Below are 27575 nucleotides of genomic sequence, written 5' to 3' on the forward strand. Positions count from 1 at the left end.
TGTCCACATTACAACGCTTTTACATCGGAACATCACGCCTAACTGTGGGCCTAATTCAGACTTGATCGCTGTTGTGCGAAATCGCACAGCGGTCGATTATCGAATGACTGCGCATGCATACGGATCGTAATGTGCCGGACACGAGGCCAAACTGCAAAAAAATCTTTTATTGCTAGGTGACCGAAGGTTGATTGACAAGAAGCCGGCGTTTGGGGGTGGTAACTGGCCATTTTCTGGGAGTGTCAGAAACAATGCAGGCTTTCCCAAGCGTTTCAGGGCGGGTGTGTGATGTCAGCTCCGGCCCCGATCAGCCTGATTCTATTGCACTGTAAGAGTAAGTCCCGGGCTACGCACAGACTGGAAAAATAATTCGATGGTGAGTGAATTACAAATGGATTTCAGCTGGTCGGCATTTGCAAAGCTTTTCACACGGTGTACGCAGACTTGCAAGGGGCGGGTTTTCACTCTGCCTGGGTGGCGACTATCCGATCGCAAACCTCTGCAAATTCGCACAGGAGCGACCAGGTCTGAATTAGGCCCTGAAACAATACCTACTGTCAGGGCCGGAGTGGCCATCTGGCACTTCCGGCAAATGCCAGAAGGGCCGATGGGCTGGTGGTCCGGTCCGGTCCACAGAGATCCGGGAAGATTGCGCTCAGTGCAGCTCCTGGCTCTCCGGTTTGTCCCACGCTGCCAGACGTGCCCCGTTGCTAAGCAATATGTGGGCGTGCCGTGAGTCCACGCCCCCTGACTCGCGACACGCAGTCATCTGCAGTGTTTGCGTGCCCTTTATACGGCGCGCGCGCCACCTTTCTCATGCGCGCACGTATGTCTGGGCCGGATGGAGTCCCCAGTCCGTCCCTGCCTACTGTATAGTTCGTTCTCTAGAGTTATTAATCAATAGCTATTTTCCCTGCATAATTAGTGTGTTTGTAAATAACTACATACTGTAGAATTCTGCATTTAATCAGCAGTAGCGCACCTGACACTCAGAGGAATAGTCCGTAGCTCTATCTGTATGGAGGTAATGTAATTGTTCCCTGGCTAGATTAAGTATTGATGCACAATGGAATCTGCTGAACTGAGCAGAGGGAATATAGCAAATGAATATTTTATGCTGGTATTTCTGTGTGAGGTGAAGAAAACTATTACCCATCAACTCTTGTGTGTACATACCACATACACTTACACAACGGATTACTGCTTATATAATGCTTACTTAGGTTACAGTTTACACAAACAATAGCAACATTATAATATAAATAAATTTTACACACATTTTACAGACAAATGGCTACTGCAATTCATTGGACCCTATTCAGCTTCAGTTGCAGTTTCGCTAACTTAGCAAGACTACAACTGCTGACGGTCGCATGCTGCGGGCTGCCCAGCGCAGGGCAAGGCGGTCCGGCAGCATGTTAATGGCTGCCCAGTGAGGTGATCGCATCGCTGGCCCCAAAAAATAAGTGAAGCCCCATGCACTTGCAGTCTGGCTGCAAAGGCAGGAGCAGCGGCCGCGTGTGACGTCACGTTCTGGATGCCCCGCCCCCGCAACACCGCATTGCCAACCCCAGCAACGCCGCACGAATGACAGGCAGAGGCGTTCACAATCAATGTGATGCTATTGCATTTCTAGACTAGGCCCGTGCATGCACAGCAGGGTCACCCCGCTGATGTCGCTAGCGTGTGGTGACCATACACCTACTCGAGGAGTCAATGTGCATCGCTATAGCACCGGTGCTGTGTATGTGTGCACAGTTGTTACAGAATTTGTGATGGCTCCGGTGGGCATCTATCTTCTTTTATGGGCGGCAGCTTCACCTGCGATGATTAGCAATTCTGTAGCCTGAAAAATCACAGCTGCGTAGGCCACTGCGTACAAACATGAATTAGGCCTATAATACAAAGTAGCAAATTTGCCGGGCAGCGGGCACTCATATGGGAAGGATAACTCATCCTGCACACTGTGGCCTGAATGTAATAGCCTGCGAGCTGCCGGAGGTGCGGGACTATGGGCCTAATTCTGAGTTGATCGCAGCACCAATTTTGTTAGCAGTTGGGCAAAACCATGTGCACTGCAGGGGAGGCAGATATAATATGTGCAGAGAGAGTTAGATTTGGGTGGGGTGCATTCAAACTGAAATCTAAATTGCAGTGTAAAAATAAAGCAGCCAGTATTTGCCCTGCACAGAAACAAAATAACCCACCCAAATCTAACTCTCTCTGCAAATGTTATATCTGCCCCCCCCCGCAGTGCACATGGTTTTGCCTAATTGCTTACAAACTTGCTGCTGCGATCAACTCAGAATGAGGGCCCATGTGCGAGAGTGCCCGAAGTTTTAAAGCCGCAAACATTTACAAAGCAAAGCCAGGTTGGTTTTGCCTTGCAAATGACTGGCGCTTTAAAAATGTTTACATTCTGGCACAAAGTCCCGCCCCTCCGGCAGCTTGCAGGCTGTTACATTTAGTCATGTGACTGTAATATATTTTACCACCTGTTTGTGGACTTTGTTTTAGAACTAAGCCTACCATAATATGGGTATGCGGTTAGCATACCGCTCGTCGGGATCCCGGCTGTCACAATACCAACACTGGAATCCTGACGGGGGCACCAGTCCGCCGCCGGTATACCGGCAAGGTAGGTGATTCCCCCTCTGTGAATGTCCACGACACCCATAGAGTGAGAATAGAACTTGTGGCGAGTGTAGCTGGCCACCGAGCCCGCAGCGTTGTGAGCGCAGCGAGCCCGCAAAGGGGTTTGGTTGCGCTCGCCCCCTGCTGGCATTCTACTGCTTGGGATGCTGATGTCGGTATACTGACATTCAGCATCCCGTGCGGCGGGAAATCATACCGAACCCATAATAGGTACAATAGGTACAAAGGGATACGCCAGAGGTTCCCAAACTGTGTGCCGTGGCTCCCTGGGGTGCCTCGGGACACTTGCAGGGGTACCCTGGGTTAGTGGTCCAGGACCAATTCAAATTATTCATGGCCAATATAATAGGCAAAACCATTGCTGGTGGCTGCCAGTCATAAAATATGTGGCCAAACAGAAGCAAATCTTGTCCCTCACCACATAACTGACCCTAAGGATGACATATAAACGAAATCTACTTAATGTAATATTTCTTTCTAAATTTCTCAATAAGAAATTTTTGGCCTAGGGGTGCCGTGAAAAAATTCTGATATTCTAGGGCGCCGTGATTCCAAAAAGTTTGGAAACCAATGGGATACGCACTCTATTAGAGTGTATCTTACCTTCCCTGCTGCAGAGTGATCTTTCTTCTTAGGGAAGGGGTATCCCCAGCAGATCTCTGCCATGCAGGTCTCCCCATGGCTGCATTATATACTAACATCTACAGTTTTAAAATCGATAAAGCTACTTTAGGTTAAAGTCTATTTGTGTCAGTGATTTTAAAGCTACTGACATATTCGCTGAGTTTGAGAAAAAGTAATGGATTGCCTATATTATGCATAAAGCTGAGTGCTGGATACTGTATGACACTATAACTATGTTATTGGTCTAGAGCTATTCACGGAGTGTTACAGCAATGATGAGGACCTGGCGGAGATGCTTTTGGTCTACTCTTGTGAGGCCTGGGGTAAGAGTAACTGCCTAGAGATGGCGGTGGAAGCTAAAGACCAGCAGTTCATTGCACAGCCAGGGGTGCAGGTAAATCATACATATCTTATATCTCTCTTTTCTAACAGTTAACTCCTTCCTTGCATATTGACTCTGGACCTCATGTGCCAAGAGTGAAATGGTCAAATCACAGTGCAGAATCATCAGGTGGAGCAGTGCCCCTTCATTTGTGCAAGTATTCATAGATTTCCGCCAAAGCGTATGGGTTTTACTGAGCCAGCTGGTGGTAGAAGGTTTCTCCAGCCAATGGGAAGAGTTGCAGATGGAGATAGAGAGATCTCTGCTAAGTATAGAGTAGGTGCAGTGGTCCGTCTAGTTGTCTGGAGCAGGGCAAAATCTAAGGTTTCATTCATTTTGCGGAGTATGGTTTTGGAATGGAGTTAAGGGACGGAGAAGGCACACTTCTAGTTGTCTGTGTCCCATTTCATGAAACAAGCTTAACTAAGAAAGAGTCACATGATGTATGAATCAGAAGATGCCCAACAAATAACTAAGCTTCAACAGAAGCTATTTAGAAGCTGTTTCTACTGTTGGTCCCTCAAGGTTCAGTAGGCCCAAACATGACTGATCCCATACCCTCAGAGTGCCATAATACTGGCTCATTCCACCGGCTTGATTACACATGGAACTGGTACTTTCCCACCTCATTATGCTGTCCTGCTAAAAATAGTATCGCCACCATCAAAGGGGTGCAGATCCCTGGGGTGGCATGGCCACTGCCTTACAGCCTGCATCTGGCTTGCAGGGTGCCTCATGTGACGTCACATGTTTGGGGGTGGGTCCAACATAGGGTGGCAGTTAGCCCTGCTCTGGCATTGCTGATAAGTAGGGCTGCCTAGGTTTGGGGAGCTCGAGTAATCTTTAACTGGGCCCGGAACTGTTGGAGCATCTCGTTCTATCCCCCATCACGGACAGTGGCACCGGCACTTTGGGTAGGGGGGAAAGGAGACAGAAGCAACAGCAGCCTCTCTCCCCAGCCCGGCACATGCTGCTGTGCACTGGGCTGAGGAGAGAGGCTGGGGGGCCTGGCCCCACCTCCCCGAGATAGTCAGGGCCCGGCACAGTTTTCGGCAGCCCTTCTGATAAGTATATGTTATTATCTGGCTAATAATACAGTTCATTGATGTTAATTTGTGCATACTATGTAAATCTATGTGAGCTCAGTTTAGCGACATCCTATTAATAAGTTTCACCCTTTCGCCTAACATTACCATTCTGTCCTGGGATCTGCCTGTAGCCATCTGAAACCTCAGTCTGTATTATGTTTCAAATCAATGCACTTTGTTTTACCCAAAGCCAAACCACAGACTATTTTCTGCTCCAAATGATCTCTGTAATGCTAGCAGACCTTATTAATTGAACTCTATTGATTATACACCAATCTTTTGTGGCCAACAATCTTGTGTTTCACTTGATCTACATCATCTTCAATGGCCCCGACCAAAGTATTTTGCCCATTCCCCAAAACACAACCCAACCAATAATAACATTTCACAGAAGAATCACAGGACAATAGTACAAATAGATGTCCCCATATACTGTATGATAATATACAGAATTCTCTTTGTCCTCATCCTCAGCCTTCCCTATGTTGGGATCTCCAGGCTTCCCAGTGCATGAACCCACAACCTGCACCCTGTCTTAACCAAGATAACTGTGTCTTTTATTCCAACTTAGAACTTCCTCTCCAAGCAATGGTACGGAGAGGTCTCCAGGGATACCAAAAACTGGAAGATTATCTTGTCCCTTGTTCTGTTTCCTCTCATTAGCTGCGGATTCATATCATTCAGGTATGTATGTTTAGCCCATACTATTACAGTATACGCAGTGGCGTAACTAGGGCCCCGCAGCCACTGCGGTCGATTGGAGGCGCAGGGCTGCGGGGGCGCCGCCGCCACTGATTGCTGCTGTTTTGGGAAGCACACGGAGGGCACAGTGCGCGCCTCTCCTGTGTGTCCCTCCTGGGTCTCCGGCGGCAGCGGCGTGTCTGTTAAATGAAGTGCCGGTTTGTGAGCTCTGATTGGTTCACGAACTGGCACTTCACTTGACAGACACGCCGCTGGAGACACAGGAGTGAGGCACAGGAGAGGCGCACAGTGTGCCCTCCGTGTCCTTCCCAAAACGCACAGCAGCGGGGGAGCCCGGGGACTCAGGAGGGTGTGTACCTGGCACTGGGGGGGGGGGGGCATATTTGGCACTGGCGGTTTATGTGTACCTGGCGGGCATATTTGGCACTGGGGGTATATGTGTACCTGGCACTGGGGGGGCATATTTGGGACTGGGGGTATATGTGTACCTGGCACTGGGGGGGGGGGCATATTTGGCACTGGGGGTATATGTGTACCTGGCACTGGGGGGGCATATTTGGCACTGGGGGTATATGTGCACCTGGCACTGGGGGGGGGGGGGGGGCATATTTGGCACTGGGGACATATGTGTACCTAGCACTGGGGGTATGTGTGTAGCTGGCACTGGGGGGGGCATATGGGGCACTGGGGGCATATGTGTATCTGGCACTGTGGGGGAATATGCGGCACTGGGGGCATATGTGACACTGGGAGCACAGCCCTAGCAACAAGCATTACCCCCTGGTTACAAGCACAACACCCAGCTCATGAAATCCCTGGCAACAAACATTACACCCTAGCAACGAGCATGACACCCAGTGCATGAAACCCCTGGCAACAAGCTTGAAACCCAGCAAATGATACCTCTGGCAACTAGCATAACACCTACCGGATGAAACCTCTGGCAACGAGCATGACACCCTGAGCATGAAAACCCCTGACACCATGCATGGATCCAAGAGCATGAAACCCCTGGCAACGAGCAGGTAATTTAAAAGTAATTAGAAGCCTTACTGTAGGACTTAATGTGTAATGGGCATTGCGGTGTGTGTCATAATGTGTCACAGGCATTACAGTGTGTGGCATACTATATCGAGGGCATTGTGGTAGGTGGTATGTCTCAGGGGCATTGCAGTGTGTGGCATAATGTATAATGGGCATTGCGGTGTGTGGCATAGGGTATTACGGGAATTGCAGTATGTGTCACAGTCATTACGGTGTGTGGTATACTATATCACGGGCATTGTGGTATAATGTCTCGGGTCATTGCAGTGTGTGGCATAATGTATCACGGACATTGCAGTGTGTGGCATAATGTATCACAGACATTGCGGTGTGTGTCATAATGTGTCGCAGGCATTGTTTGTGCTATAATGTATCAGGGGCATTGCAGTGTGCAGCATAATGTATAACGGGCATTGCGATGCGTGTCATAATATGTCACAGGCATTACGGTGTGTGGCATAATGTGTCGGGGGCATTATTGTGTGTGGCATAATGTCTAAGGGCCACTGCAGTATGTGGCATAATGTATACTGGGCATTACTATAAGGAGGAAAAATGACAAATAATGTAAGGGGCATGAATCAGGATTATTTATTTTCCTGTGGTGGCCAACGTCTGGGCGTGCAGGTTGCAAAACTGGAGTATAAGGTACTTATGGATGAGTGAACTCTGTCACACAAAGATATGGTCAGCCCAATCAAAACCCCTGGAACCTGCCAAATACAGGTAAAGGAACAAAATAGAAGAAAGGAAGGGATGTGATCAAAGGCGCCCAATAGTAGAATATAAGGAAAATGAGAGGGAAATGTACATGAAAATTGAAAAGGTTTAAATTCAACAATACGGTTTGATTTTCCAAACAGAAGTCCTTAGGTCATCCGTCTTGAGCCAAATGTCCTCAGTAAATATGCAAAACAAAAATATAGAAAAACCAATGTGTAGTAATGTATGAAGAATCAATTTTCGTGGTGTCCAGAAAATGGAGCCCTGGTGTACAATGAGACTTGATAGAAGAAAGAATAGGATCTCGCCACCAATTCAATACAAATTAGAGCGAACCGAAACTCACATAAAAGGAAATAAAGAAAGGCACATAAAGGTATCTTTGTCTAATCAGTTAGTAAAGGCACAGCGTACCCCACTCACGTGTTTAGCGAGTTCATTCCATGTATAAAGGTATCTTTAAATGATGATCCAATGAGGTTGATTCAATAGAAAAATTATTGATTTTTATTTTTACAAAAAATACCAATTAAAATTTATAGAAACAATAAAATGAGCAAAATGACCTTGTATATCATTCTTAAGGTGCCAACCGGGGACATTGGGAGAAGATGTTAATATCTCCAATACAGATAGGAGATCCGGAATACCCTCTGTACAAAACCCCAGTGTACCTCACAGGTGAAAATAGTGGCCAGACTTGCTTCAATATAAAATGGAAAAATCCACTCTCAGCATGCACCAACGCCATTTCGACCTTACAGGTCTTTTTCAAGGTGTGTATGCTGAGTGTGGAATGAGAGCTATTTAAACCCCTAGGACAGGAAATGGAGAATCACAATGCATGATGGGACTTAGTAAATTAACTTTATCTATTGTGATCCTTTTACTGCTGTTTCTAATGTTGAAAATTACTTCATACTTAGATAAGTTAAATAAAAACTATTTTATGGTACTCAAAGTGCAGAAAGATGGTGTATAAAACAGTAAAAGACATGAATGCGCTGGACCGGAAGTGTCCGCGGTCCGCAATGCGTTCCACCCGACCTGGAAGTCCGCCATGCGTTCCACCCGACCGGAAATGCGTTCCACCTGGGCGGAAATGCACATCACGCATGCGCGCCCTATAATAGTACTGATATAGACGGGCTACAGCGTTCTTTCAAGGGAAATTGTTTAAACTTACACTGAAAGTTAGCGCTTGCGCAGTTTAACCATAGAGGAGTATCCATTCAAAGCAAACAATATATACATGAAATACATCTTTTGGAGCGAAAAAAGTTGTAATAAAAATCAAATTTGATTAAAATGTGGGGGAACTTTGAGGTAATTCAAAGCATCCTAACATCTATTAAAAATAACAAGTGTAGTTGTGGCCTTGTTTATATAGGAAGAACGGGGAGAGCGCTGAAAACACGCATTGCAGAACACCTACATAATATAAAAAAAAGGTGTAATCACCCATACACTATCAGAAAACTTTTTTTAATAAACATAGTTGTTCGGAGTCACATATAGCTTCCTTCATGGGTATACAACAAATTAGAGCTTCCTAGAAAGATCGGGACACAGCGGGGAACCTTGCCAAGGCAGAAATGCAGTGGATTTTTTAATTAAATACTCTTATCCCTGCAGGTCTCAACTCTGACTTTGAACTAAAATGGTTCTTGTGACTCTGCATTCTAAACAAATAGTAAAACCAAACATCTTTTGGTGTCATTTTGGGTGATTTTATGATATGACATTACTCATAAGATTGTGTACATAGCTAAAGAAACACACCATTTGGCTATAACTATGGCGGTCATTCCGAGTTGATCGCTCGCTAGCAGATTTTAGCAGCATTGCAAACGCTAGGCCGCCGCCCTCTGGGAGCGTATTTTAGCAGAATAGCGAATGAAAGATTAGCAGAATTGCGAATAGAAAATTCTTAGCAGTTTCTGAGTAGCTCCAGACCTACTCACAGATTGCGATCAGCTCAGGCCGTTTCGTTCCTGGTTTGACATCACAAACACGCCCTGAGTTCGGCCAGCCACTCCCCCGTTTCTCCAGACACTCCCGCGTTTTTCCCTGACACGCCTGCGTTTTTCCGCACACTCCCTGAAAACGGCCAGTTTCCGCCCAGAAACACCCACTTCCTGTCAATCACACTCCGATCATTACAACAATGAAAATTCTTCGTTCGGACGTGAGTAAATCTACTAAGTTTTGTGTTAAAATACTTAGCGCATGCGCATTTTAGCCTTAATAGCTCCACTGCGAAAATCGTCAACGAGCGATCAACTCGGAATGACCCCCTATATGTCTATGCTGCTTATTTAGATGCTTTATGCATTGATATCGCGGAAAGAAATATTTCCTTTGATGATGTATTTTGTACTATGTACCACTCATGTTATTTTTTAATAGATGGTAGGATGCTTTGAATTACCTCAAAGTTCCCCCGCATTTTAATCAAATTTGATTTTTATTACAACTTTTTTGCGCTCCAAAAGATGTATTTCATGTATATATTGTTTGCTTTGAATGTATACTCCTCTATGGTTAAACTGCGTAAGCGCTAACTTTCAGTGCAAGTTTAAACAATTTCCCTTGAAAGAACGCTGTAGGCCGTCTATATCAGTACTATTATAGGGCGCGCATGTGTAAGAGGGTGGCGGTGCGGTGTAGTGCCTGCTGCCGTGCAGATATAGATTCACCACTTACCAGTCACTCTGTCACCTTCAGGTACCGGAACCTTCAACGGACCTGGAAATCTTCGGCCGGACCCGGACACGATGACCTAGAAGGAAGGAGATTGCTGAGTGCCGTTCCTCCTAACTGTGGACCAAAACGCCCTCCGAAAAAGGAAAAAAAACTTTCGGGCTAGGTGAAGGTCATCCTGGGCACACGTCCTCAGAGCCCGAATTTCACCTATCGGTACTCTCGCACCAGGTGTAAATTCGACCTTGCACCGGCGTGCAAGGTTCACCGTTTGCCCTAAAGGAAGGGAGACAGATAGGGACAAACACATGCAAAAGGAACACACGGACAGATGTTACTCACCGTCACAGGTCTTGTACTCCGATCTTCTCCACTTACAGGTCCCTGTAAGGAGGTAAAGAGAAAACAGCCGTGCAGGGCCAAGAACTACCCTAGTGTGCATCCACTACACTAGCTACATGAACAGAGCCCTCAAACTAGCTCGTGTGGGTGGTGCAACATAAACTATGCACAAACTTTAAAACAAACACTTTGCCCTGCACGGTAACAACATACATCACAATACACAGTGCAAGATTCAACGGTGCTGTTCCTTTAAATCCCTACCTGACGCTGGTGGGGGGGGGGGGGGGGGGCGCCATACAGCCTGCCCACCTCCTGTACACTTCCTTAGCGGCCTGCCTACTTATCCACCTCGGGGTGGCCTGGACCTAGTACCTAGTGCCACCTTTATTCACATGGGGGTGTGGGGCACTTACTTACTGGGCCTAGCGCCCCTAATTGCACACAGGCCAGAGGCCTGACATCACCCATGGGCCTAGCACCCTCCTAACTTGTCGCCCGTTGGGTGACCTGGGCCTAGTGCCCAGGGTCACCTTATATCCCTAGCGGCCGCCAAACTAACCTAGCCTAATACCCTCTAATGCCCCACAGGCCTATTGCCTGTACTTGCCCACAGGCCCAATGCCCGCCTAACTTGCGCCACAGGCCGGGGGCCCGATTACATGTGGCCACGGGCCTATTGCCCGCCTATTTACCCACAGGCCTAGTGCCCGATCACCCGGTGGTCTAGGGAGGAGAGAAGGAGGGGGGGGGGCACCTTAGAAGGGCCTACCTGCGGTGGAGAAGGCTGCAGTGGGAAACTGTACAGCTCTATTGCTTCCCACCACTGCAGCGCTTCTCGGCCTGGATGGACTCTTCTGCCGCTGGCCTGTTCTGGCCAGCGGTGCCGCCGTCTCTCCTCCACGTCCAGCCGCCGCTGGACATCTTTTTCCCGGAGCCTGGCCTCTTCTGCGGCCACCGGAGCTCTTCCCGCGACGTCTTCTTCCTCCTGGCGCCGCCCGGATCTTCACCGCTCTTCGGCGCGGCTCCTTCTTGCTTCGGCTCCCACCCCGCGTCTGATGTCACGCGCTGGGGGTGGGGCCTATGATGCGGCGAGTGCCGATTGGCTCACCACGCCCTCTTCTGGTTGGCCGGCGCCTCACGAGCCGTGATTGGCTCGCGGACGGCGCCGGATTTCAAATCCCGCAGGCGGCGCTTTTCATTGGTGGCCAGATTGGCGCCAAGTTTAAAACGCCGCACCGCTGCCCGTCGCCGCTGACAGTCTGGTGCAGGGAAACGTCTGATCCCTGCACCTGAGACCCGCCGCTGCTGCACACCAAGCGCTGAGGACAGACGCGCTGCCCCAGCGCTGTCCACCACTGGGCTCTGCAGGGGACGCAAATCCCCTGCACACTGCCATTGTGATGTGTCCTGGGACACAGGGCACATCTCTACACATGCGCGATGTGCATTTCCGCGCAGGTGGAACGCATTTCCGGCCAGGTGGATCGCATGGCGCACTTCCGGGTCGGGTGGAACGCATCGCAGACCGCGGACACTTCTGGTCCAGCGCATTCATGTCTTTTACTGTTTTATACACTATCTTTCTGCACTTTGAGTACCATAAAATAGTTTTTATTTAACTTATCTACGTATGAAGTAATTTTCAACATTAGAAATAGCAGTTAAAGATCATAATACATAAAGTTAATTTACCAAGTCCCATCATGCATTGTGATTCTCCATTTCCTGTTCTAGGGGTTTAAATAGCTCTCATTCCACACTCAGCATACACACCTTGAAAAAGACCTGTAAGGTCGAAACAGCGTTGGTGCATGCTGAGAGTGGATTTTTCCATTTTATATTGAAGCAAGTCTGGCCACTATTTTCACCGGTGAGGTACACTGGGGTTTTGTACAGAGGGTATTCCGGATCTCCTATCTGTATTGGAGATATTAACATCTTCTCCCAATGTCCCCGGTTGGCACCTTTAGAATGATATACAAGGTAATTTTGCTCATTTTATTGTTTCTATAAATTTGAATTGGTATTTTTTGTAAAAAATAAGATTTTACTCACCGGTAAATCTATTTCTCGTAGTCCGTAGTGGATGCTGGGGACTCCGTAAGGACCATGGGGAATAGATGGGCTCCGCAGGAGACTGGGCACTCTAAATAAAGATTTAGTACTACCTGGTGTCCACTGGCTCCTCCCTCTATGCTCCTCCTCCAGACCTCAGTTAAGGAAACTGTGCCCGGAAGAGCTGACATTACAAGGAAAGGATTTTGGAATCCAGGGTAAGACTCATACCAGCTACACCAATCACACCGTATAACTCGTGATAAACTTACCCAGTTAACAGTATGAACAACAACAGAGCATCAAACAACAGATGCCAACATAACATAACCCTTTTATTAAGCAATAACTATATACACGTATTGCAGAAAGTCCGCACTTGGGACGGGCGCCCAGCATCCACTACGGACTACGAGAAATAGATTTACCGGTGAGTAAAATCTTATTTTCTCTAACATCCTAGTGGATGCTGGGGACTCCGTAAGGACCATGGGGATTATACCAAAGCTCCCAAACGGGCGGGAGAGTGCGGATGACTCTGCAACACCGAATGGGCAAACACAAGGTCCTCCTCAGCCAGGGTATCAAACTTATAGAACTTTGCAAAGGTGTTTGAACCCGACCAAGTAGCTGCTCGGCAAAGTTGCAGCCGCCCAAGAAGAGCCCACTTTCCTTGTGGAATGGGCTTTCACTGATTTTGGATGCGGCAAATCAGCCGCAGAATGAGCCTGCTGAATCGTGTTACAGATCCAGCGAGCAATAGTCTGCTTTGAAGCAGGAGCACCCAGCTTGTTGGATGCATACAGGATAAACAGCGAGTCAGTTTTCCTGACTCCAGCCATCCTGGCTACATAAATCTTCAAAGCCCTGACTACATCAAGCAACTTGGAGTCCTCCAAGTCACGAGTAGCCGCAGGCACTACAATAGGTTGGTTCAAATGAAAAGATGACACCACCTTCGGCAGAAATTGCGGACGAGTCCGTAATTCTGCCCTGTCCATATGGAAAACCAGATAGGGGCTTTTACATGACAAAGCCGCCAATTCTGACACACGCCTAGCCGAAGCTAAGGCCAATAGCATGACCACTTTCCACGTGAGATACTTTAGCTTCACGGTCTTAAGTGGCTCAAACCAGTGAGATTTCAGGAAACTCAACACCACGTTAAGATCCCAAGGTGCCACTGGTGGCACAAAAGGGGGCTGAATATGCAGCACTCCCTTTACAAACGTCTGAACTTCAGGAAGCGAAGCCAGTTCCTTTTGAAAGAAAATGGATAGGGCCGAAATCTGGACCTTTATGGATCCTAATTTTAAGCCCATAGTCACTCCTGACTGTAGGAAGTGCAGGAACCGGCCCAGCTGGAATTCCTCTGTAGGAGCCTTCCTGGCCTCACACCAAGCAACATATTTTCGCCATATACGGTGATAATGCTTTGCAGTCACGTCCTTCCTAGCCTTTATCAGCGTAGGAATAACTTCATCCGGAATGCCTTTTTCCGCTAGGATCCGGCGTTCAACCGACATGCCGTCAAACGCAGCCGCGGTAAGTCTTGGAACAGACAGGGCCCTTGTTGCAACAGGTCCTGTCTGAGAGGCAGAGGCCATGGGTCCTCTGTGAGCATTTCTTGCAATTCCGGGTACCAAGTCCTTCTTGGCCAATCCGGAACAATGAGTATTGTTCTCACTCCTCTTTTTCTCACAATTCTCAGCACCTTTGGTATGAGAGGAAGAGGAGGAAACACATAGACCGACTGGAACACCCACGGTGTTACAAGTGCGTCCACAGCTATCGCCTGAGGGTCTCTTGACCTGGCGCAATACCTTTTTAGCTTTTTGTTGAGACGGGACGCCATCATGTCCACCTGTGGCAGTTCCCATCGATTTGCAATCTGCTTGAAGACTTCTTGATGAAGTCCCCACTCTCCCGGGTGAAGGTCGTGCCTGCTGAGGAAGTCTGCTTCCCAGTTGTCCACTCCCGGAATGAACACTGCTGACAGTGCTAGTACGTGATTCTCCGCCCAACGAAGAATCCTGGTGGCTTCTGCCATTGCCACCCTGCTTGTTGTGCCGCCCTGGCGGTTTACATGGGCCACTGCAGTGATGTTGTCTGACTGAATCAGCACTGGTTGGTTTCGAAGCAGAGGCTCCGCTTGACTCAGGGCGTTGTATACAGCCCTTAGTTCCAGGATATTGATGTGCAGACAAGTCTCCTGACTTGACCACAGCCCCTGGAAGTTTCTTCCCTGAGTGACTGCCCCCCATCCTCGGAGGCTTGCATCCGTGGTCACCAGGACCCAGTCCTGTATGCCGAACCTGCGGCCCTTGAGGAGGTGAGCACTTTGCAGCCACCACAGAAGAGACACCCTGGCCCTGGGGGACAGAGTGATCAGCCGATGCATCTGAAGATGCGATCCGGACCACTTGTCCAACAGATCCCACTGAAAGATCCTCGCATGGAACCTGCCGAAGGGAATGGCTTCGTATGACGCCACCATCTTTCCCAGGACTCGCGTGCAGTGATGCACCGATACCTGTTTTGGTTTTAGGAGGTCTCTGACCAGAGTCACGAGCTCCTGAGCCTTTTCCTCCGGGAGAAACACCTTTTTCTGGCTTGTGTCCAGAATCATGCCCAGGAAGGGCAGACGCGTCGTAGGAATCAGCTGCGACTTTGGAATATTCAGAATCCAGCCGTGCTGTCGCAACACTTCCTGAGAGTGTGCTACGCTGTGTACCACAAACCTGAGGTACTCCCATCCTTGATGTCCAGAGACACCATAAAATCCCCTTCCTCCAGGCTTGCAATGACCGCTCTGAGCGATTCCATCTTGAACTTGAATTTCTTCAGATAAATGTTCAGGGATTTTAAATTCAAAATGGGTCTGACCGAACCGTCCGGTTTCGGTACCACAAACATATTGGAATAGTAACCCCTTCCCTGTTGAAGGAGGGGAACCTTCACTACCACCTGCTGGAGATATAGCTTGTGAATTGCTGCCAACACTACCTCCCTTTCCATGGGGGAAGCTGGCAAGGCCGATTTTAGGTAACGGTGAGGGGGCGTCACCTCGAATTCCAGCTTGTATCCCTGAGACACAATTTGTATAGCCCAAGGATCCACCCGTGAGCGAACCCACTGGTGGCTGAAATTTCGGAGACGCGCCCCCACCGCTCCTGGCTCCGGCTGTGGAGCCCCAGCGTCATGCGGTGGATTTAGTGGAAGCCGGGGAGGACTTTTGTTCCTGGGAACTAGCTGCATGGTGCAGTTTTTTTCCTCTATCCCTGCCTCTGGAAGAAAGGATGCACCTCTGACTTTCTTGCTTTTTTGTGAACGAAAGGACTGCATTTGGTAATACGGTGCTTTCTTTGGCTGTGAGGGAATATATGGCAAGAAATTTGACTTCCCAGCCGTAGCTGTGGAAACTAGGTCCGAGAGACCGTCCCCAAACAATTCCTCACCCTTATAAGGTAACACCTCCATGTGTTTTTTAGAGTCGGCATCACCTGTCCATTGCCGAGTCCATAGGACCCTTCTGGCAGAAATCGACATTGCGTTTATTCTAGAGCCCAGCAGGCAAATGTCCCTCTGGGCATCCCTCATATATAGGACAGCGTCTTTGACATGTCCTAGGGTCAGTAAAATAGTCTCCCTGTCCAGGGTATCTATCTCCTCAGACAGAGTATCTGTCCATGCTGCTACAGCACTACACATCCAGGCCGAAGCAATTGCTGGCCTCAGAAGAGTACCAGAATGTGTATAAACAGACTTCAGGATACCTTCCTGTTTCCTATCCGCAGGATCCTTTAGGGCGGCCGTATCCTGTGATGGCAGGGCCACCTTCTTAGATAAGCGTGTCAACGCTTTGTCTACCCTAGGGGAGGATTCCCAGCGTAACCTATCTGTTGGCGGGAAAGGATACGCCATAAGTAATCTTTTGGAAACCAGTACTTTCCTATCAGGGGAATCCCACGCTTTTTCACATAACTCATTTAATTCATGTGAAGGGGGAAAAGTCACTTCTTGCTTTTTCTCCCCAAACATATAAACCCTCTTGTCACGGACAGGGTTTTCCTCCGATATGTGCAATACATCCTTCATTGCTATAATCATGTATCGGATGGCTTTAGTCATTTTAGGCTGCAACTTTGCATCATCGTCATCGACACTGGAGTCAGAATCCGTGTCGACATCTGTGTCAACCAACTGGGATAGTGGGCGCTTTTGAGACCCTGACGGCCCCTGAGCTGTAGAATCAGACATGGGTTGAGACCCTGACTGATTATCCAACCTTTTATGCAATGAGCTTACGTTATCATTTAACACCTTCCACATATCCATCCAATCAGGTGTCGGCGCCGTCGGCGGCGACACCACATTCACTTGCACTTGTTCTGCCTCCACGTAACCGTCCTCATCAAACATGTCGACACAAACGTACCGACACACCGCACACACACAGGGAATGCTCTAATTGAGGACAGGACCCCACAAGGCCTTTTGGGGAGATAGAGAGAGAGTATGCCAGCACACACCCCAGCGCTATATAACCCAGGGATTACACAGTAACTTAGTGTTTACCCAGTAGCTGCTGTTTATGATAATTTGCGCCTAAATTTATGTGCCCCCCCTCTCTTTTTAGCCTTTTTCTACCTTGATACTGCAGGGGAGAGCCTGGGGAGCTTCCTCTCAGCGGAGCTGTGGAGAGAAAATGGCGCCGGTTAGTGCTGAGGAAGAAGGCCCCGCCCCCTCAGCGGCGGGCTTCTGTCCCGGGTCTGTGTAAATAAAATGGCGGGGGCTCGTACATATATACAGTGCCCAGCTGTATATATGTGTCTTTTTGCCAAGAGGTATCCTAATTGCTGCCCAGGGCGCTCCCCCCTGCGCCCTACACCCTACAGTGACCGGAGTGTGTGGGTAGTGTGGGCGCAATGGCGCACAGCTGCAGTGCTGTGCGCTACCTCATGTGAAGACGGGAGTCTTCTGCCGCCGATTTCGATGTCTTCTTGCTTCCGCCGGCTTCTGTCTTCTGGCTCTGCGAGGGGGACGGCGGCGCGGCTCCGGGAACGGACGACCAAGGTTAAGATCCTGTGTTCGAACCCTCTGGAGCTAATGGTGTCCAGTAGCCTAAGAAGCGCAACCTAGCCGCAGTTAGTAGGTTTGCTTCTCTCCCCTCAGTCCCACGTAGCAAAGAGTCTGTTGCCAGCAGAAGCTCTCTGAAAATAAAAAACCTTACTAAAATACTTTCTTATTAGCAAGCTCAGGAGAGCTCACTAAAAGCACCCAGCTCTGGCCGGGCACAGATTCTAACTGAGGTCTGGAGGAGGGGCATAGAGGGAGGAGCCAGTGCACACCAGGTAGTACTAAATCTTTCTTTAGAGTGCCCAGTCTCCTGCGGAGCCCGTCTATTCCCCATGGTCCTTACGGAGTCCCCAGCATCCACTAGGCCGTTAGAGAAATAAAAATCAATAATTTTTCTATCGAATCAACCTCATTGGATCATCATTTAAAGATACCTTTATACATGGAATGAACTCGCTAAACACGTGAGTGGGGTACGCTGTGCCTTTACTAACTGATTAGACAAAGATACCTTTATGTGCCTTTCTTTATTTCCTTTTATGTGAGTTTCAGTTCGCTCTAATTTGTATTGAATTGGTGGCGAGATCATATTCTTTCTTATATAAAGTCTCATTGTACACCAGGGCTCCGTTTTCTGGACACCACGAAAATTGATTCTTCATACATTACTACACATTGGTTTTTCTATATTTTTGTTTTGCATATTTACTGAGGACATTTGGCTCAAGACGGATGACCTAAGGACTTCTGTTTGGAAAATCAAACCGTATTGTTGAATTTAATCCTTTTCAATTTTCATGTACATTTCCCTCTCATTTTCTTTATATTCTACTATTGGGCGCCTTTGATCACATCCCTCCCTTTCTTCTATGGAGTATAAGGTAGTCTTTTCCTGCAATGCCACGCCCCTTTATGCAAAGCCATGCCCATTTCAGCATGGCCACGCCCTTTTTTGTGTAAAGCGCGCCAAAGACGCGCTCAGATTCATCACTTTACTACTGGCAATTATGGGGGGCCGCCAGAGAATGTTTTGGCTTGGGGGAGAAAAATTTCTAGATACGCCACTGAGTATACGGCACACAACAAAGACATCTTGCATAGTCTTCATGAAATATATAATAACACTGACAAAAGAATTTATGCAGAAACATAGTGTATTCTCCATCTGTATCCATATGACCTTATTTGTGTCCTTTGCAGGAAAAAAGCAGCAGAGGGGAAAAGAAACCTTATATTGAAATACTTTGATTTCTTTACCTCCCCCTTTGTCGTCTTCTCCTGGACGGTTATTTTCTACATTGGATTTCTGCTTCTCTTTGCATACGTCCTACTGATGGATTTCCAGCGGTTTCCTACTGGACTTGAGATCTCAGTTTACGTGCTGGTTTTTATCTTGTTGTGCGATGAGATTAGACAGGTACAGTATGATTCCTGCCATGCACGAGGATTGGCATGTAATGAAGACATCCTGATAAACTGCTTGTCTGTAATACAGAGCTGTATGTCCCATATTTATTACTAAGCTCTTTTAAAAAAAAGCCAAATTGTTTTTGTACATAAATCAGAGAGTTCCATGCCTAAATAAACCACACTCACAGACCTGACGTAATAAACTGTGCCCACGCCACTACCTTTGTACTACTGTACTTTGTAAAGGATTGTATAGAGTAACCTATCTTCCCATGAGAACCAATACCACAGTATGCTTTGTTTAAAGATTCTTTATGGCATTTCACTATTCTTGTTAGACACCAATGTGAGTCAGAATTGATCAATCAGACCTGACCCTAGCTGTAAACTCTCATACCTATGTTCTTGCACCTTACTAGAGGTCAGAGATTTACTACCTTCCAAACATTGAGAGGTAATAAACCAGAGCTCTAACTTCTGCAATCTCACCATAGCTTTCAGCTGGGCGTAACTGTGAGCAATTCTTCTTGACTATAGTCTTGAGCTCTCCTATATGACCACTGATTTAAGGTCTCCTCCATAGACGTCTCTATTAGTTCTTTCCAGCAGGCAATAACTCTGAGCTCCCATACCTGCCATACCTGTGAATGTTTCCTGCTTCAGTTCTGAGATCTCCATTGGCAAAACCTGTTGGCCCCAGGACTTATACCTCTGTAACTCTTCTATATGAACTTTGGGATCTCATTGTTAACCCTCGCTCTGATCTTCCCTACCTGGCCATAGTGGGTCCTCCTACATGACAGTGTTGCCATCAATGGTCCTAAGCATAGATAAACATCCAGCACCATAGCAGTGCATTGTTGCACCCTAGGTCAGCACGCCCTCCTCCCACATATGTCACGTTACAATGCCAAAGAGTGGGAATCTGAAAACCAGGCACTCTCATGTGGATCTCCAGACTGCAGGGTGTCTTTCAGGGTCCAACGGGGAAGCGATGGTACCGCCCTCTCAGCCTAGTGCCGTGCATTGCGACATCGCACTTACACCCTTAGTTCTAGCTTTGGAAGTAATATCTGTGATTTGACAAAGAGTCTGAAAATGACAGTGGACCTAACCATTAGTTTACCATGCCTGGCATAGAATAAAGAGAGATGCATACATAATTAAATCTTGTTTTAATTTTGAGTGAACATTATGAGGCATTAGTGTTTTATAATATAGCAGCACCTCATTGCTACATTATACAATACTGAATTAATATTGAAGGAAATAATAACTGTTGCCAGTAGATGGCAGTAAAACCACATTTAAGCATAAAAGTGAAAAATTAATGAATTAGAAATGTTTTATCATGACATACATTAGGGATTGCCATCGTGGGTTAATCATCAATAGCGCCATTGGTGATTAACATCGATGGCATGAAACCATCAACAGTGTTCCAGTGATGATTTTGCACCCATTGAAGGCCATGGCAGCTGGGAAGTACGGCGGGCTGCGGGCCATTTTGAACCGGGGTCAGGGCTTATTGTTGCGGTGCAGGGAACATTCTCTGTGCCCCACCTGCAGAAAAGATTTGCCACCCTGTCTGCCATTGATGGCAAAGAATCGAACATTGGTTGTTAACTATTAATGGTCGATAGCCATCCCTATGACATATATAAGGCATATAAGATAATGGAACAATGCAATATTGAAAAGACATGTAGGGGCCTATGTGTTAAACACCACAGGTTTGTTAAATATACAGCAGCAAGAGTCATGCATGCACTTGCACTCCGGATCCACTTACTATGGGCAGGAGCAGTGCTCAGCGGCCAGACCCCATCTGAAGATACGGTAGCGTCTAGTTTCCCTTCGTGGAGAGGACCTTTCCCATAAGCCCCTGGGTTCATGTCACAAACTATTTGGAATAGTAACCTGTGGCGAGCGAAGAGAGACACTGAGCCCGAAGCGTGGCGAGCGAAGCGAGGGTCCAATGGTGCATAGAAAAAGCAAAATAACCTCAAACGACCAGAGAACGGAGAAAACATTGATTTAGGTGCTGTAAGGGCGGAAGTTATCTACTACCCTCTCATTATGTCACTTCCTGGTCCTGATCACAAAGAGAAAATATACACAACCCAGTGAAGATACAGTAGCAGCAGTTCCTGAAAGTGATGAATAGCATAATTACTATTTACTCCATGACCTCCCCATACTAGTGTATGCACACTGTGTGGTGTGACGAATCTTTACTGCATGCAGGAGCCGCATACATGAATCTCCTACGTTACTTCATCAATGAATGGCTCCAACAGTTAAAAATGTGTAAAACTTGGAAACTCTTCTTTCTGCGTGTGCAACAAAAATGAAGCCTATTATGAACAGGCCCCTTACTAACTGATAATGGCGTTCTCAGACCAGGGGGGGCAGATGCATTAACCTGGAGAAGGCATAAGGAAGTGATAAACCAGTGATATGTGTAAGGTGATAAAGGCCCCAGCCAATCAGCTCCAATATGTAAATTAACAGTTAGGAGCTGATTGGCTGGTGCATTTATCACCTTGCACATATCACTGGTTTATCACTTCCTTATGCCGTCTCCAGGCTTAATACATCTGCCCCATTGTTTATTGAGCTCAAAAAAGAACCATAACACGGACCTGGTACTAATGGCGATAGTTGCGGCTGTGGGCGGAAGAGCAGTGGGGGGGCACGGCTTCCTGAATAAAGCCGTACATAAACCGCATTCGCAGTACTGATTCTTACATTAGGGTCATTCCATGAAACTGGTCTTTTTATGTAACGTTTGTTACCAGTTTTCATGGCAAGCTTTGCATCAAAATGAAAGCATATCATGTACCACACAAACAACATTTACTTTGCACAAAATATTCATAACACATGCTCCAAAAAATATATTACACATGAAATATATTTCAAATGTGACGTTTGTTACCATGGAATGACTCATTAGCATAAGGTAGTAGGGGCCTATTTCAAGGTTGATTGCGAAAGCAAAATCTTCCTCTAATGAGCTAAACGCCTCTCTTTCCACAGATGTACATGAGTGGAGTGAAGTATTTTACTGATCTGTGGAACATTATGGACATTTTGGCCATCCTATATTTCATTGCAGGGATTGTATTCAGGTGAGTTTCTACAGTATACACCTTTTTACCCTCAGTTTGTCTGATGTGTTTCTCCATAGAGGGCAACTACAGAATCCCCAGATAACTGTGGGAAGTGGAAATATTTCTTCTTTTAGTTGGAAGAAATAGGCAGATAAGGATGATGCTACAGTACCTACTGTACATGGAGGCTGGATGCGATGAATGTTGCTTGAATTTCATCCAGGGTCGGACTGGTCCACAGGGGTACAGGGGAAACCACCGGTGGGCCCCACTGCCTGAGTGCCCACTCCTTCCTCTAGGGATCAGGTTCCAGACTGTGCACTTGTATTATACTGTTTATACATGGTAGATATGTTGCATTACACTGCACAAGACAACTGAGTATTTCAATCCTCTGTGGAGGCTGGCCACACCCCCTTTGTAGGCTGGCCACACCCCTAAGTATGGGCCCCTTTCACTGCATTTCCCCGGTGGGCCCTTCATGCCCCAGTCCGACACTGATTTCATCCATATGCAAAAAGTAGATTTTATTTTGTGACCCAAGATATTTACAGTATATGAGAGTCAAGTGGTGAAGAGGCGGCATTAACAGTGGTGACCCCTAGCCCAGTGGTTCCCAACCTCGGTCCTCAAGACACTGTAACAGTCAGGTTTTAAGGATGTTGATGCTTGTGCACAGATGGTATAAACTTTAGCATGGATATCTTTCAAACCTGGGCTCTTAGGGTGCCCTGTGGACCGCTTTTGGGAACCACTGCCCTAGCCGTTTTATGGGGTCATTCTCAAAAACAGTATGGGGGAGCATGCATCTATCACTCCTGGGAGCCCATGAGGGTACACTGATATTTGGGATTTTCCGGGAGGGTAGGTAATTATGTTATACAATAAATCCAGCCATACAAAGTCAGGCCTAGAATAATTATCACCAGGAGGTCAGGAGGTACTTTGTTCTGAAACATGAAACAATTTCCATGCTGCAAACGTGTCTTTTGTGTAATACCCCTTTCACACCGCACAAATAACCCAGTATCAGCCCGGTATATGGCTGGGTCAACGCTTGTCGGTGTGCGGTGCGAAAGGGGCCGGTCCCGAATTCCCGGGTCGCCTGACCTGGTATTTCAACCAGGGAATAAAGAAGGGTTATTCCTGGGTTATTATCGGTCAGGTGCAGTGTGAGCGGGTTGCCGGGTCGATGCGACCCGTGATGCGTTCACAGGATAGGCAGAGGGGGCGTGAAGATGATCTCATCTCCCAGCGACGCCTCCGTCCCCGCCCGCGATGGCAACCCGAAGGACCCGTTTCCAAATCCCGCTTGAGACCCGGCATTGTGATCTGGAAGCGGTATTATATGTCTGGGTGTCTGGAGGTTTTTTTTAGAACTGGTGATGTTGCTCATAGCAACCAATCAGATTCCATTTATCAAGCTGTTTCTAGAAGACAATAAATAGAATCTTATTGGTTGCTATGAGCAACATCACCAGTTCTAAAAAAACTCCCACCTTCGTAAATTCACCCCCATGTCTACAGCTTTATTAGGTTCCACCTAGTACCTGATAATTTGGTCTGTTTAGGTCTTTTCCAGGTGTAAGTGGACAGCAATAAAAACATAACATTATACACGCATGTCTTGTCACCTTCAGCAATACTCACTGACCCTAAACTTCTTCCCTGTTTTAGAGTAGCTGGAAGGAAGATGCAGCTGATCAATAAGGGGGGCACTTCTTCTTATAAGGCATAATGCTGCGAATTGCGATTCCTAAAAGAGGGGGTGGATCCAAGATAATGCGATTCTCAGAGAATCTCCCCGTTATGCCCATTTCTCCTCTCAAATAGCATAATTAGTAGAGTACTGAATAAATACGGTGCACTCATGGTTATATGATATATATCTGGATAGATACTACGACAATGAAGTATGTGCACGCTCATAAGCAGACATTGGTGGTTATTAAAAAAATAAGAATTTACTTACCGATAATTCTATTTCTCGTAATCCGTAGTGGATGCTGGGAACTCCGTAAGGACCATGGGGAATAGCGGCTCCGCAGGAGACTGGGCACAAAAGTAAATCTTTAGGACTACCTGGTGTGCACTGGCTCCTCCCCCTATGACCCTCCTCCAAGCCTCAGTTAGGATACTGTGCCCGGACGAGCGTACACAATAAGGAAGGATTTTGAATCCTGGGTAAGACTCATACCAGCCACACCAATCACACCGTACAACCTGTGATCTGAACCCAGTTAACAGCATGATAACAGAGGAGCATTCTGAAAAGATGGCTCACAACAATAATAACCCGATTTTTGTAACAATAACTATGTACAAGTATTGCAGACAATCCGCACTTGGGATGGGCGCCCAGCATCCACTACGGACTACGAGAAAATAAGAATTTACTTACCGATAATTCTATTTCTCGTAGTCCGTAGTGGATGCTGGGGACTCCGTAAGGACCATGGGGAATAGCGGCTCCGCAGGAGACAGGGCACAAAAGTAAAAGCTTTAGGATCAGGTGGTGTGCACTGGCTCCTCCCCCTATGACCCTCCTCCAAGCCTCAGTTAGGATACTGTGCCCGGACGAGCGTACACAATAAGGAAGGATTTTGAATCCCGGGTAAGACTCATACCAGCCACACCAATCACACTGTACAACCTGTGATCTGAACCCAGTTAACAGCATGATAACAGCGGAGCCTCTGAAAAGATGGCTCACAACAATAATAACCCGATTTTTGTAACAATAACTATGTACAAGTATTGCAGACAATCCGCACTTGGGATGGGCGCCCAGCATCCACTACGGACTACGAGAAATAGAATTATCGGTAAGTAAATTCTTATTTTCTCTGACGTCCTAAGTGGATGCTGGGGACTCCGTAAGGACCATGGGGATTATACCAAAGCTCCCAAACGGGCGGGAGAGTGCGGATGACTCTGCAGCACCGAATGAGAGAACTCCAGGTCCTCCTCAGCCAGGGTATCAAATTTGTAAAATTTTGCAAACGTGTTTGCCCCTGACCAAGTAGCAGCTCGGCAAAGTTGTAAAGCCGAGACCCCTCGGGCAGCCGCCCAAGATGAGCCCACCTTCCTTGTGGAATGGGCATTTACATATTTTGGCTGTGGCAGGCCTGCCACAGAATGTGCAAGCTGAATTGTACTACACATCCAACTAGCAATCGTCTGCTTAAGCAAGAGCACCCAGTTTGTTGAGTGCATACAGGATAACAGCAAGTCAGTTTTCCTGACTCCAGCCGTCCTGGAAATATATATTTTCAGGGCCCTGACAACATCTAGCAACTTGGAGTCCTCCAAGTCCCTAGTAGCCGCAGGTACCACAATAAGCTGGTTCAGGTGAAACGCTGACACCACCTTAGGGAGAAACTGGGGACGAGTCCGCAGCTCTGCCCTGTCCGAAAGGACAATCAGATATGGGCTTTTGTGAGACAAAGCCGCCAATTCTGACACTCGCCTGGCCGAGGCCAGGGCCAACAGCATGGTCACTTTCCATGTGAGATATTTCAAATCCACAGATTTGAGCGGTTTAAACCAATGTGATTTGAGGAATCCCAGAACTACGTTGAGATCCCACAGTGCCACTGGAGGCACAAAAGGGGTTGTATATGCAGTACTCCCTTGACAAACTTCTGGACTTCAGGAACTGAAGCCAATTCTTTCTGGAAGAAAATCGACAGGGCCGAAATTTGAACCTTAATGGACCCAAATTTGAGGCCCATAGACACTCCTGTTTGCAGGAAATGCAGGAATCGACCGAGTTGAAATTCCTCCGTGGGGGCCTTCCTGGCCTCACACCATGCAACATATTTTCTCCAAATGCGGTGATAATGTTGTGGGGTCACCTCCTTCCTGGCTCTGACCAGGGTAGGGATGACCTCTTCCGGAATGCCTTTTTCCCTTAGGATCCGGCGTTCAACCGCCATGCCGTCAAACGCAGCCGCGGTTTGTCTTGGAACAGACATGATCCTTGCTGAAGCAAGTCCCTTCTTAGTATCTCTTGAAGTTCCGGGTACCAAGTCCTTCTTGGCCAATCCGGAGCCACGAGTATAGTTCTTACTCCTCTCCGTCTTATAATTCTCAGTACCTTGGGTATGAGAGGCAGAGGAGGGAACACATACACCGACTGGTACACCCACGGTGTTACCAGAGCGTCCCAGCTATTGCCTGAGGGTCTCTTGACCTGGCGCAATACCTGTCCAGTTTTTTGTTCAGACGGGACGCCATCATGTCCACCTTTGGTCTTTCCCAACGGTTCACAATCATGTGGAAGACTTCCAGATGAAGTCCCCACTCTCCCGGGTGGAGGTCGTGCCTGCTGAGGAAGTCTGCTTCCCAGTTGTCCACTCCCGGAATGAACACCACTGACAGTGTTATCACATGATTTTTCGCCCAGCGAAGAATCCTTGCTGCCATTGCCCTCCTGCTTCTTGTGCCGCCCTGTCTGTTTACGTGGGCGACTGCCGTGATGTTGTCCGACTGGATCAGCACCGGTTGACTTTGAAGCAGAGGTCTTCCTAGGCTCAGAGCATTGTAAATTGCCCTTAGCTCCAGTATATTTATGTGGAGAGAAGTCTCCAAACTTGACCACACTCCTTGGAAATTTCTTCCCTGTGTGACTGCTCCCCAGCCTCTCAGGCTGGCATCCGTGGTCACCAGGACCCAGTCCTGAATGCCGAATCTGCTGCCCTCTAGTAGATGAGCACTCTGCAGCCACCACAGAAGAGACACCCTTGTCCTTGGAGACAGGATTATCCGCTGATGCATCTGAAGATGCGATCCGGACCATTCGTCCAGCAGATCCCACTGAAAAATTCTTGCGTGAAATCTGCCGAATGGAATCGCTTCGTAAGAAGCCACCATTTTTCCCAGGACTCTTGTGCATTGATGCACTGACACTTGGCCTGGTTCTAGGAGGTTCCTAACTAGCTCGGATAACTCCCTGGCTTTCTCCTCCGGGAGAAACACCTTTTTCTGGACTGTGTCCAGAATCATCCCTAGGAACAGCAGACGTGTCGTCGGAATCAGCTGCGATTTTGGAATATTTAGAATCCACCCGTGCTGTCGTAGAACTACTTGAGATAGTGCTACTCCGACCTCCAACTGTTCTCTGGACCTTGCCCTTATCAGGAGATCGTCCAAGTAAGGGATAATTAAAACGCCTTTTCTTTGAAGAAGAATCATCATTTCGGCCATTACCTTGGTAAAGACCCGGGGTGCCGTGGACAATCCAAACGGCAGCGTCTGAAACTGATAGTGACAGTTCTGTACCACGAACCTGAGGTACCCTTGGTGAGAAGGGCAAATTGGGACATGGAGGAAAGCATCCTTGATGTCCAGGGACACCATATAGTCCCCTTCTTCCTGGTTCGCTATCACTGCTCTGAGTGACTCCATCTTGATTTGAACCTTTTTATGTAAGTGTTCAAAGATTTCAGATTTAGAATAGGTCTCACCGAGCCGTCTGGCTTCAGTACCACAAATAGTGTGGAATAATACCCCTTTCCTTGTTGTAGGAGGGGTACTTTGATTATCACCTGCTGGGAATACAGCTTGTGAATTGTTTCCAATACTGCCTCCCTGTCGGAGGGAGACGTTGGTAAAGCAGATTTCAGGAACCTGCGAGGGGGAGACGTC

At 47.5% G+C, this 27575-nt stretch overlaps 1 protein-coding gene across 1 annotated transcript in view; it reads left to right on the forward strand.

Annotated features, from left to right (window-relative positions):
- The window catches only part of TRPM8 (transient receptor potential cation channel subfamily M member 8), a 227990-nt gene that overhangs the window by 137508 nt on the left and 62907 nt on the right, over positions 1-27575 (forward strand). The window contains exons 15-18 of the mRNA XM_063933237.1: positions 3528-3673; positions 5321-5433; positions 18601-18817; positions 21853-21944. Coding sequence (XP_063789307.1) covers positions 3528-3673; positions 5321-5433; positions 18601-18817; positions 21853-21944 — 568 coding nt within the window. The remainder of the gene's footprint in view (positions 1-3527; positions 3674-5320; positions 5434-18600; positions 18818-21852; positions 21945-27575) is intronic.

The sequence above is a fragment of the Pseudophryne corroboree genome, chromosome 7 (genome assembly GCF_028390025.1).
Source record: "Pseudophryne corroboree isolate aPseCor3 chromosome 7, aPseCor3.hap2, whole genome shotgun sequence".
Taxonomy (NCBI): domain Eukaryota; kingdom Metazoa; phylum Chordata; class Amphibia; order Anura; family Myobatrachidae; genus Pseudophryne; species Pseudophryne corroboree.